General features: G+C 57.6%; 1 protein-coding gene across 13 annotated transcripts in view; it reads right to left on the reverse strand.

The window, feature by feature from the left end:
• MPRIP (myosin phosphatase Rho interacting protein) overlaps positions 1-12,440 on the reverse strand; it is a 92,889-nt gene that overhangs the window by 45,000 nt on the left and 35,449 nt on the right. For all 13 annotated transcript variants that reach the window (XR_009491540.1, XR_009491539.1, XM_024980263.1 and 10 more), the window contains exon 4: positions 1,523-1,674. Coding sequence is in view for 11 of the 13 variants with exons in the window: in XM_024980263.1 (XP_024836031.1) it covers positions 1,523-1,674 (152 nt within the window). In the remaining 2 variants the exon portion in view is untranslated. The remainder of the gene's footprint in view (positions 1-1,522; positions 1,675-12,440) is intronic.

Consider the following 12,440-nt stretch of genomic DNA (forward strand, 5'->3'; position numbering starts at 1 on the left):
CACCTGATGCAAAGCACTGACTCACTGGAAAAGATCCTGATGCTGAGAAAGACTAAAGGCGGGAGGAGAAGGGGACAACAGAGGATGAGATGGTTGGGTGGCATCACTGACGCAATGGACATGAGTCTGAGTAGGCTCAGGGAGTTTGTGATGGACAGGGAAGTCTGGCGTGCTGCAGACCGTGGGGTCTAAAGAGTTGGACATGACTGAGAGACTGAACAACAACAAAAATGCTTTGCTCTCTTAGAATCCATGACATTCTAAGAGGAGGATTAAGGCAAGACAGTGAAACTGGTCCTCCCGTCTGCCCCTGGTGTTAGAAACGAAATCCTGCCTCTCCCCACAGGAGGATGACTAGCAGGGAGCTGGCACCCCAGGAAGAAGCCACCCACCCCTCAGGAGCATGGGTCTGGCCCCCGCTCCACACCCACCTCAGTGAAAACGAGATCTCACTTCCTCCCACGGCAGTCTTGGCCAGCTGCAGCTGATGGGGCCCCAAAGCCCAGCCCATCCCTCAAAGCCACCTCCGTTTCCCGAACACAAGGTGCCTGATGTCCTAATTCCTTCTCCTTGTGCAGTAATCAGCCCAGCCCCTCAACCCAGAGAGTTTATTTTCTCCTTTGCACCTTAGGAATGACAAGCTTCTCCACGACCCAGCGCCCGAGCTCCTGGCTGGGCCAAGGGGCACCTGCTCGCTGTCACGCACCATGTCACATACCTGTGCAGCTGCGTGCACAGAAGAGCAGGGCCCCCAGGAGGCAGATGTGACAGGGCTCAGAGCACGGAGCTCAGCCCCCTGCGCTGGCAGCTGCCTGGAAATCTGGGTCCCTCTACTTTCCAGGGCTTCTCCCAGCCTCCACCCAGGGCATGCTGGGGGTGGGGTGGCCCAGAACTCTGTTCTGTCATGCAGACAAGAAAAGCAGTGCATGTGGTCACCCTGTGGTGACTCCTGAGTGCAGACACGGGGGTCATGAGGGAGACATGGCCTCTGCTCCAGGGCTGACCGCTGGCTGAGGAGGACAACACACTTGGACAAACCCCAGCCTTCACAGGCGCCAGCTGACAGAGCCATACACCTCGTGGGGAAGGCCTCCTGGGGGCCGCACAGCCTGGAGGACGGAAGGGAGGGCAGGGGAGAGGCAGCAGGGGGCGTGCGTGGCCAGCAGCTCAGAGCTGCAGTGCATGGGCTGCAGGTGGGGGCTGGGAAGGGCCCCAGGGCCTTTCAGGCAGGAGGCCGGTGAGGCTGGATGAGCTCTGGAGACCAAGACCCTCCTGTCTGAGTGAGAAGAAGCCAGAGTGAGGTGAGGATGGACTGGGAGACCAGAGAGAGGCCTGGAAGATGTGCTGACGCCAGCAGAGGGAGGCGGCAGGGGAGCGAGGCGTGCAGGGGCAGCTGGGCAACTGAGGGTGGGGATGAAGCAAAGGTGGGTGGAGAGAAGAACTCAGCAGACACGGGGCGCAGGCAGTCCGAGGACCCCGGCAGGTGGGGCGGCTCGGCTCAACACACGTGTAGCAAACTCACCCGCTGATGATCTCCTTGGTCTCAGCCCGGATGAAGTGCTCTTTCTCAGGGGTCAGAATGCACAGGGAGAACTTCTGGCCCGTCCGGCCCTCCCCATCCACCACGTCCGTGCACTGGTTCATGTTGATGGTGCCCTGTGGGAGGGTTGTGGGCTGCAAGAGGAAGACAGGGCAGGAGTCACTGTAGGGGCAGAGGGAACATCCCTGTCTCCCCAGGTCCTTCCGGACCCTCCTGGCTTCTCCACAAGCACTGGGGCCTCACAGCTGTGCAGATCCCCCTGCCACGCGGAGCATGGGGGCGGGCTGCCTTAGTCTGGCCCTCACAGCCCCGCGTCCTACTGACCCACCCCGGGGGAGAGAGGTGACAGGCCTGCTCTTCTCAGAGGACAACCAGCTGCATGTTCCTTCCCACTGAAGAACAGCCCAGGAGTGCTGGGGGAGGACAGGGGCTGTGTGTGGGGGGAACAGGCAGCAGACCCTCTCGAGGACAGCGGGGGTGACAGAGGCAGCCAGGAGCCTGATCTCAGAGGATGGCTGATCCAGAAAGCAGTGAGAAAAGCTACAGGAGGTGGTTTTGAAATTGCAAGGCTATTTTTAAAGGCTAGGAGGGACCAGAGAGAAGCACACCTTGAAGGCGGACTGGGGCAGGCAGCCCGGAGCCTCGCACCTGGGGTCGTCAGAGGTAGGCCTCCTTCAGGGCTGCCTGGCCAGGGCTGGGACAAATTATAGCACTTCCCCCCTTTTCTCAGTCAAAGCTATGAGACACTGACATTAGGGAGAGAAATCCAAAAACAAGATACTGAGCGGATGAGTGAGGACCCTCCTGGAATGCAAGGAGGCTTTGGGGAAGGAAGCAGGGGGCTGTGGCGGCCACCACACCAGGCGCGAAGACTCCGTGAAGGGAGGGGAGCCCAAGCTCCAACTCCCACCCCACCTCCACCTCCACCAGGGGCCCATTCCAAGGGCCCAGCGCTTCCCGGCTGGTCCTGGAGCAGCAGCAGGGGCAAAAAAGGCCCACAGTGGTGCCTGGGTTCCCTTCCACCTGCCAGTCCCCTGCTGCAACACAAAGGGGATCTGGTCTGAAGATGAGATGCCGAGCTCTGCTGACCCACCACCAGCCAGCTCCCTTTTTGTCCACTGGGGCCCCACCCAGGAGCCAGACCCCAGAGGTGGTGGCTTTCCGGAGTCCTCGCCCTGACACAGCCGCCAGCTCGCGGGGTTACTGCAAGGCAGGGAGTAAGTTCCCCACTCCAAGAAGCCTTTCCGTGGAGCCTCTGGGATCTGCCCGTCCTCCTGAGGCCCAGCTTAGGACAGAGGCGGCAGGGTAGGAGGGCAGCCATGTGCCCACAGAACAGCATGCACCTTCACTGTGTCTTCAAAGTGTGTCCTGTCTCAGAAGTGCTCCCAGGTGGGCATGAGAGAGGGGCCACACCCACGCCAAGCTGAGCGCGTCCCAAGTGAAGTACAACCTCGCAGCACCTCTCCTGGAGGCCCCTGACCAGCCCTTAAGCTGGAGCAGGGGGTCTGGTGGGTGGTCCTCAACCAAGCAGCTGACGAGGGAAGTGGCCCAGGGCCCCCACCTCCCTCAGGATGAGCGCTGTCTTCCCACCTTCCTGCCTCAGCTCCAGGCCCTGCTTCCTTCCCCCGCATCGTGCCAGTGCCCAGCAGAACCCTCCCTGGGTGGTGGTCTCTGCCCTCTCCAAAGGCAGACTCCCTCAGGCAGGACATTTGATCCCCACTGGCCCCGACAAAACACACGGCCTCTCGGAGGCGGGGCCTCAGGAAGGACCAGGGCAGCACGTGGAGCGAGGCAGGAGCGTAAGAGCAGGCAGGCCCAGCACCCTGCTCTGCTCTCCTCCCATCCCGCACTTCCTCCCTTGTCCCTCATGCCGCTGGGGCAGGTACACGGCCCTGATGAGTCACCCTGTGTTACACACACGCAACACACACAGGTAAGTTCAGCAAGGGCCATAAAGTACATCATCAGAAGTTCTAGCATTTTCTCCTCACTGGACCACCTAGAGGGCCCCGGGCGACACACGCTCCTCTTCAGAGGCCACTGCTCCAGGGCTCGGGGGCCAAGCTGCTCCCTGGTCCCTCTGCATATCGAGTGCTCCCTGTCGCCCCGCAGCTCCGTGTGGTCTCGGGACTCAGGCACCAACTGTACCCTGAGACTTTTGGCAACCTCTCCATGATAAGAAGGTGCTACCTCCTCCACAAAGTTTGCAGAAGGGCCACGAAAGGCAGAGATGTGACAGGTGAGGGCTGAAGGGCACGAGCCTCTCTCCACCACCTCTAAGCCAGGATCACCCAATTATAGTCTCTCTCATCCTTCCTTAAATATGACCTCCCATGAGGCAGGCGTGACCTCATCCTGTCACACACAGAGACGAGGGAACGAGAGACAGGAAACCTGGGAAACCTGTCCAGGCTCACAGGGGCCAGCCCTTCTGGTCTCAACAGCGCCCGCCCCACCAAGCCCGGGAAGCAGCAGCACAGGAACAGCCACACAGGCCCCTTCGACTTCAATGTGCCTCCCATATAGTACAGACTATAACCCAGTACTACACGATGGGTCTGCGGCTCAAACTGTCCTGGCCTCGCCCGTGTGGCCTACCAGCACGCACACGTCCCACTGTTTGCAGGGCAAGGTGCCCCAGGCTCAGCTTCTATGTACCTACCCTGATCCTAGAATCAGCCATTTCTCCAAGGATCTCTGGTTCCTTTCACTGGAGAACAGAATTAGAAATCAATACTGAGGAACTAGGTATGCTCACTGCTTTGGGGGCGTTGCTGCCTCCAGGCCTTCTCAGATGACGGGCCAGGAAACACAGGTGCGTATAACCTGTGCAGAGTCACATCTACACTGACTTCCCCAACCCCCACCTACTCCCATCTATCAATTGCGGGGTCTCTCTCCTGAGTGTGTGTCTCTGAAGCTAAACACACATGTGTCCTCCACTTGAATCCAGGACCATGTGGATCATTCCAGCCTCTCCCCTCGCCCGCCTGGGCCCCAGCACACCAGGTGGCCCAGACTGTGAACCAGTGCTCCAAAGGCAACTCCACCGCTGTGCACAAGGCACCCAGCACGATTCCTTCTCCTTCAGTTGTACAGACTCCACTCATGTCCAAGGGCACACACCACCTTACACACCCGTACCTGGACTCTTCAGGGAAGCCCTGGAGAAGAACCCATCACAGCTCCTTGTATATCTGAGAGCCCTGTCGGGGAGCAGACACTAGTTCTACACCTTCTGCCTCCAGCACAAGTTTCGGAGCCCCCTCTTCCAGGGCATGCTGGGTGAAGAGGGAGGGCAGGCGGGCACAGAGGGGAAAGGTCAGGGGCTCAAGGCACCTCCTAGCAGAAGCCATTCTTCCAGCCGAGATGGAGACCGGGGCTGCTCACAGAGGGCAGGGGGCACTGGCACACAGGCAGCAGGCCCTGCTGTGGAGATGCACGCCCCAGCTCTGGTCTGCAGGGTGCCGTGCCCGGGTGGAAGGCAGTGCTGGTCTGCCCAGCGGCTCCAGGCAGATTGGGAGAGAACACACCATCGTCTGCTATGGGTGGGCTGGAAGCCACGCAGCTGCTGGGGCCGTGGCACTCAGCAAGCCCTCCTGCAGGGGCCCCTGCTCACCCTGGTGCTGAAAGACCCCCGATGCTGAGGTCTGAAGCAGCCAGAAGAGACTCTTGGGGACCAGGAACCATGAGAGAGGCTGGAGAGAAGGCAAAAGGTCCTAAACTGTAAGGCCTGAGTGCTTAACGCGATGGTTTTCAACTTTTGCTGAATAATGGAATGACCTGAAAAGATAACTAAATGGAGGTTCCATGCCCAGATTTAAACTCTCTGGGGGTGGGGCTTTTTAAAATCAGAATTACCAAAAAGCCCCTTCATGCTTCTAACGCTGAGGCTGGGAACAACCGCCTGGAGAGGAGGCCAGTCTGCTCACAGCCGCAGCAGGCCCAGCACCGCGGGCTGGATGCCCAGGCCCTGGCCGGCTGCACCAGGTCACTAGGCAGCTTGTGGTGGGCCAGGGAGGACCTGATGAAAGCAGAACAGAGGGGACAGAGAGAAAACACAGCTGCTGCGAGCCCGCTGCGGGTGAGCGCCAGCAGGGTTCACAGAGAGGGGGCACGACTGGAGACGTGGTATCGTCAGGCCCCAGCACCCAAGGCTCGGGTTAGCACCCACAAAGGCCCTGCCAGCCACAGTGAGAAAGAAAACGAAACCTCAGGCAACCTCCTGAGGGGAGGAGGAGGGACATGGGTCCTCTCCTCGGGTGACCCTAGGAGGCCCTCGACCAACTGAGAAGGTGAAGACCACGCCAGGCAACCCTACCACCCACGGGAAGGTGAGGGCCATGGTGGGGCTGCCACACTTCCTGTGATGAGAGGAGAGTCCCTGTCCCCAGTGGAGCCCAGGTAACCCCACACAGGCACAGGCTCCCGCCTCCATCCCCCGGCCCTGAGCGCCAGGTCCAGCTCCTCTGGCTCCTACCCAGTGTAAGCGTCCAGCTGGAACACAGAATCGGGGGAGCTTGTTGCCACATAGAGCATGCAGGCGGGTCACATGGGCACGCACACACACACCCCTCCTATCAACCACACTGCTGACACACACAGACACACACACCCCTCCTGTCAACCACGCTGCTCACGCACGCGCGCACACACACACACACACAGACACACACACCCTCCTGTCAACCACGCTGCTGAGCCTTGAAACCAAGTGGGGCTGGTGCTACTACAGAATATGGCTAGGCAGAACCCATCCAAGGTGGGTGCCCAAAGGACTTCAAATAACCTTTTTATGGAGAAATTCTCTGATTTATTCTGAGAATTCACACAATCGAGAAAGTCTGCTCTGAGCCCACACCACATCAGAAGTCACTGGGCCTCCTCTGCTGTCCAAGTTTTAGAACACAGGGGAGCAGAGCAGTAACGAGAGTGTCCAGAAGGGGACTCCCAGCCTGGACACAGGCCAGGCACGGCCACGGCCCCCCAACCCTCCCCACGCCCCTCAGGGACCGCAGGCTCCAGGGACACTCGGGTGCCCACAGGCATCTACCTGCAGCAAGAGTGCAGGTCCAGGGCACACATGCTGTGAGCCCAGGGCTGACATCCCCAACCTGTCTCAGAACAGGCCTGTGCCCAAATGCCATGGTGCTGAGCAACGCATCCCGCCCTCCCGTCTCTGACCCACAAAACCCGGCCACAGGACTGAAACCCCGTCCTGTACAGGCTCCTAGGCTCCTTCCCAGGGATCCATGGGGCTCATCAGCAGAGGGGTTGGAGCCTCCTGGAGTGAGTCCAGGGCCCTGGAACAAGCACCCTGTTCTTCCCAGACTCAAATGCTTCTCCGCAGTCCACAAGAGAACCCACAGGTACAGACCCTCTCCCTCCCAGGGTAGGAAGCCTGGAGCACGTCAGTGCCGATGTCCTCCTGCTTAAACTTCCCAACAGCGGGAGAAGGAGGAAAACCTCCAGAGAGAAGGGCTTGACAGCAAGGCTCTCTGCCTCAGGGAAGTGCAAAGACTTCCCTGCCCAACAAGGGCTGTGAGAAGCTGAGGCCTGGCAGGCTGATGGGGCCTTGTCTAAGAAAGGACGCTCTCACTTCTCTCTCCTCCTGGAAACTCCCAACCAAGGGCTTGGAGGTGTGCATTTCCTGGGCCCTGCGCTGACCCGGTGATGTTTTAACGTCCACCTTACAATCTGCTCCCGCCTCACCTCCTCTAGGTCCAGTTCTCCTGCCCCACCCCCACCCCTGGAGCCCCGCCACTGCCGCTGGCTCTCCTGGCACCCACACCTGGTTCTTGACAGCAGATGTCTGCCCCCAGCGAAACCTCAAAGAAGCCTCTCATGGAGGCCTGGGAGCACCCGAGTTCTCTGGACCCATCAGCGGCCTCGGGACACAGAGGATGGGGAGGGAGAGGTGCTATCTGCAGACGCCGCCCAGCCACAAAGGTGTGCACCCTGGAGACATGTGTTCTGCACCGCCCTGCCCTCCCGGGTCTCCTGGACCCATCAGGGCCCTGTGGTGGCTGTCACCACTGCAGAAAATAACTTCAAAAACAAGTAAACATACACAACTGGAGTCCCTGCTGTTGTCCATGCTACTGTCAAAATGGTTCTCAAGTGTGTTTCTTTAAAAAAAAACAAAACACAGAAAATACACACTTAAAAAAATCTAGATGTACTATCTCAAAACGTTCATCTCTTAATTAGGCAACAGATGTCCCTAAACCTGAGAGGAAGGGGCTCCTTTGGGGAAGCAGGCCTTTGTTTGACAACAGAGCCAGACCCTCCCCGACCTCGCCCCTGCAGCAAGACAGGAAGGTGGTGGGAAGACAGGCCACGAAGCTGCAGTCTCGTCCAGAGCATCCAGCATCCACGCTCATCCTGAAAAGCACTGCTCCTCTCCCCACACCACTGAGAACACAGAGATGTCGTTGAGGCTACAGAAGTGACCAGTCAGCTAGCAGGCGGAGCTGGAAGTCAGCCCACACACAACCACCCAGGTGTTTTCTGACAAGCTGCTCGAGGACGGGCCAATTCAGTTTCATTTCATTTTGACGAGTTCCGAGACGGGAACTGTTGCTGCCGCTAAGTCTCTTCAGTCATGTCCGACTCTGTGCGACCCCACAGACGGCAGCCCACCAGGCTCCTCCATCCCTGGGATTCTCCAGGCAAGACCACTGCAGTGGGCTGCCATCGCCTTCTCCGTCCAAGAGGAGAAAGTGCAGCCTAAAACAAGCCATGAGCCTGGGCGGCCTGTGCTGGTGCTGTGCTCTCCCTGGCCAGACTGATGACGCTTCGGACAACCTGGACCTCGAGGCAGAGTCCCTCCAGAATGCAGGGACCCAGGTCTCCAGGCTAACTGGCCATTACCCTACACCCAGGACACTGCAGGGCACTGGCAGAGCCTGGCCAGCGTCACTGGAGGGCCTCTTTATGAACTGAACTTTAGCATCTCCTCAAAACTCCTTCGCTAAAGCCCTACCCCTCAATGAGACGGTGCCAGGAGGTGGGGCCTCTGTGAGGTCCACTCTGCTCTCCGCCACGTGAGGACACAGGAGCAGTCGGGGACCTGGAAGACAGCTCTCACCAAAACCCGGCCATGCTGCACGCATATCTTGGACTTGAGAAATAAACCGTGTTGTTTGTCAAGCCACAGCTGCCCAGATGGAGGTCAGCCCCCACTGCAGCACCCCTGAAAACGGGTGCCCCTGCAGAAGGACATCCACTCTGCTCTCTGCAGAGGGCTGAGCAACAGGCTGGCAGCAGAGATGTGATACCCAGCAGGAGTAACTGAGCAAGGAAACCAGAAAAGGCATCGCATCATATAAACCCCAGAAGTTCACATCAGAGAATTTTCTAAATTGTCGGATTATCACCTCATCTTTGTGCTGTCCTGTTCTCACAAAATCTGTGCAATGAGTATGTTACTTTTATGATTGGGGAAAACAGATGTAACAGCAAACAGTTTTTGTGGCATTTGTGCCCCTGCATATGACCACTCCCCTTGGTTTCAAGATCCAATCCAGTCTTTACATATTTTTAATTGTCTACATTTTAGCCACAGATTTGCTTCATTTTAAGAAATCTTAATCAGCAAATTCAAAGTTACAAGAAAAGCAAATGCAGGGGCGACCTTTTACACTAGGGTACAGGGCAGTGGGTTTAGACTTCCCTGTGGGAACCAGTGAAGGCGCAGTCTGGGGTAGCAATGGAAGAGAGGATGTCCATTCTTCCTGCGGCTAGTGGTGTGTGTGGGGGGGGTCCCGTCCTCCCGTGACTGGGCAGGAGTTTGGAAAGAAAGGGCCTGTGAGGAAGAGGAGGGAAAAGAGGGAGGGCTCAGAAGCAAATGGCTTTCAGCTGGCTTCAAGCTTGCAAGGCTTGTGCCTTTGACATGGCTATTTTTGGGTTTCTGAGTGGGGAGAAAAAAAGAAATTCTTCCCACCACTGCCGAGCTTGGCAGCCCCTTTGCCCTGGCTCCCCTCCCTGCCCCTCCCCCCTCCACAGCCCCTCTGGGATGGAGGAGGCCCACCCTGGAGTACTTCTCTCCCCCAGCCCCTTACTACCCCCATGCTCTGAGGAGGATCGGGAGGCCTCACCCACTTGCCTGTCTCTTTCTACGGAGCTGAGAAAATGGGGGAATAAATGAAGCCTCAATTAGGCATGCATCCAGGGTTTGGGGGTGGGGGGAGGGGCTGAGGCTCCAGCCCAATCCAGGAATGCCTGAGAAAGCTGCAGGAGCCTCCGCAGCCTCCCAGGGTGGAGGCTTCCCACAGACTCCTTTTTGGTCCACGCTGACCAGGCAGGCAGGGGCCTGGGAGCCCGGCCTCACTCCCACAGCAACTCACTGCAGAAGGCCCGTCGGCTGCAGAAGGCTGGCCTCCCTCCGCCACCCCACGTGGGCTCCTGTCCCCCCCACCTTTCTTCCTCTCTGGTGCCCTTCCCAGAGCAGGAGGCAGGACCTTCAGAGTGTGGACCCAGACCCAGGCGGGTGGCAGCCCTCCAGGCTGAACAAAGGCAGTTTTCCCCTTTTAACTGTGGAAACCCAGCGTTTCTTATTTATTCCACTCTGAGCCTAGAAAGAGCAATGAAACGGGGATCTTATTTCTTCCCTGGGGGAGGGGTAGGGAGAGCCAGGCGGATTCTGTAGGGAGGAGACTGGAGACTGGGCAGGAAGAAGCTCTGTACGGATATTTTTAGAGCATGGGAATTAAGCAAGTAGGGACATTCTGGGGCCGGAAACCTTTGTCTCGGTCCAACTCTGAAAGGCCAGTGGGTGACAGAGAGAAGGGCCTGGGGCAACGTGCGGCAGGCAGGGAGGGTGCATCAGACTCCAGGGAAAAGGAAGCAAGCAGGAGCAGAGGGCTCTGCAGCCCCCTCCCACCCCACCCCACCCCACCCCACCCCTCCAGGCTGTTGCCACGCTTTGTAAGCCGGGCAGATGTCATGGCCACACAGCAGCTTTGTGGCAAGGAACAGTAGTGCCCGGCTCCTGGCAGGGCCACCCCTCAGTTGTCTGCTCCAGTCCCCTAGCTCTCAGAAGCATGGGGAGGTGCAAGAGGCCGAGGTGTGATGCCAACCACTCCAACTTCCTTTTGCTGCTGGTTCTGGTCTGACTGTGGAGGAATGAAATGGAAGCTAAAATGAGGCTTTTCAGCTATCATCAGGGCTCCAATGCTTCAGGATGTATCAGTTCTTTAAGACTACAAATACGGTCTAACCGTCTGTGGGGTGCCTCGCTCAGAAAGTACCCCTCTACAACCTCCAGGACAACCACACAAATCTAGGGGATCCGGACATGGAGGGAGGAAAATGGAGAGGACACCCTCCTCCCAGCCGAGGAGCACGGAGTTTCCAGAGCACAATCTGGCAGTAACTATCAACTGCCTCAAGACGGTTCACAGCCTGGACCCAGCAACTCTGCTTCTGGGATCGTCGCCTGAACCATTATACTGAGAGAGAAGGAAAGGAAGAGAGTAGGGAAGAAAGAAAGAAAGAAAAAAAAGAAAGAAAACACTTCAAAGCGACTTGAATGCCTGCAGTATGGAACAGAGTAAGCACAGCTACCTGGTGACCTAACAGGTAGCTGTTCAAGACTGTGCTGCAAAGGGTGACATAGGGAACCGTTAGAATAGTTTCATTAAACACAACAATCTTTTTTTGCCATGAAATATTTATTTCTGGCTTTGGCGGGCAGAAATCCCTCTTTCTTTAGTCCCATCTTCTACCACCATCTGTGTGCTTTGACCAATTCTGAACGCCCACCTCTGGAATGCTCTGAGTTTGTCCCTCCCGAGGGCGATCCGGAGCTTGCAGGGAGCACTTCTGGGGCCAGGCAGGGCATGTGTCTCTCAGCGCCGTGCCCCCGTGCCGGCTAACCCTCCTGTCTGATATCGGCTGTAAGGTTCTGGACGGCAGGACTCTTCCTCATCTTCATTTTTCCAACTCCCAGCCTGCCCACGGCACACAGCAAGTGGATGAACGCATCAACCTCTCCTGGCTCCTTCAGGTCGCAGGGAGCACCGTGAGGAAAACAAACGGTGTGGGAGAGGGAACAAGCGCGCGCAGCCCAGAGGGAGGACAGGCCCGCGCCACACACCCCCATGGCCATTCTCACGGCGGCCAGAGTTTCGGTTACAGGAGCTGCCCAGCCCCTGCCAACAAGCGTCTTATTGTTGGTGCAAGTAGGGGCCTGGGCCCAGTCAGTCAAGGGCCTTATTCACCAAAGGGAGATTAGACGGAGTCTCCATCTAACTTTTCTGGAACAGTGGTCATCGTTAACCCTGGGGTTTCCAACCAGAGAATCAAGAATTTCATCTTGATCCAAAAACTCCTGGACCAGAAGAACTGTTTCCTAAGAGATGAAAAGTATCTCTTTCTCATAAAAGGCACTGCAGCCTTAATTCAGGAGGTGAACACACACCCAGAGCAGGCACATTTACGCTCACTCTCAAAGACACCACACCAGGCACACGAGTTGTGCAGACCCAGGGCAACAACCTGCCCCACAGACGATCTAGGAGAGGACAGAGGAGCAGGGCTCACGAGGGGGATGCCCAGGGTGGACACTGACTCCTGAAACGCATGAGGGGCCTCCAGTCAAGCACGGCCAAAATCACACGGAGACGCATTCAAGTTGCTGATAAAACTCTGATAAAAAATGACCACAGATTTTTAAAAGGTATAACTCTCAAAGACAAAAAACAGGAGAGAGCAGCAGATGTGGGATAGTAAATAAATTGTGCACACCTGAAGAGGGACCCGGGGGAGCAGACTCAAGCGGTCCCAGAATTCCTCACACTCAGGGCTGGCCCAGCACCTCCGCCAACCTCAGAGGCGAGACGGGCAGGAAAGCTGGGCAGTCCCCATTCAAGGAGCACCAGCCCACAGGGCAGGCTCC

The sequence above is a fragment of the Bos taurus genome, chromosome 19 (genome assembly GCF_002263795.3).
Source record: "Bos taurus isolate L1 Dominette 01449 registration number 42190680 breed Hereford chromosome 19, ARS-UCD2.0, whole genome shotgun sequence".
In the NCBI taxonomy this organism is placed as follows: Eukaryota; Metazoa; Chordata; class Mammalia; order Artiodactyla; family Bovidae; genus Bos; species Bos taurus.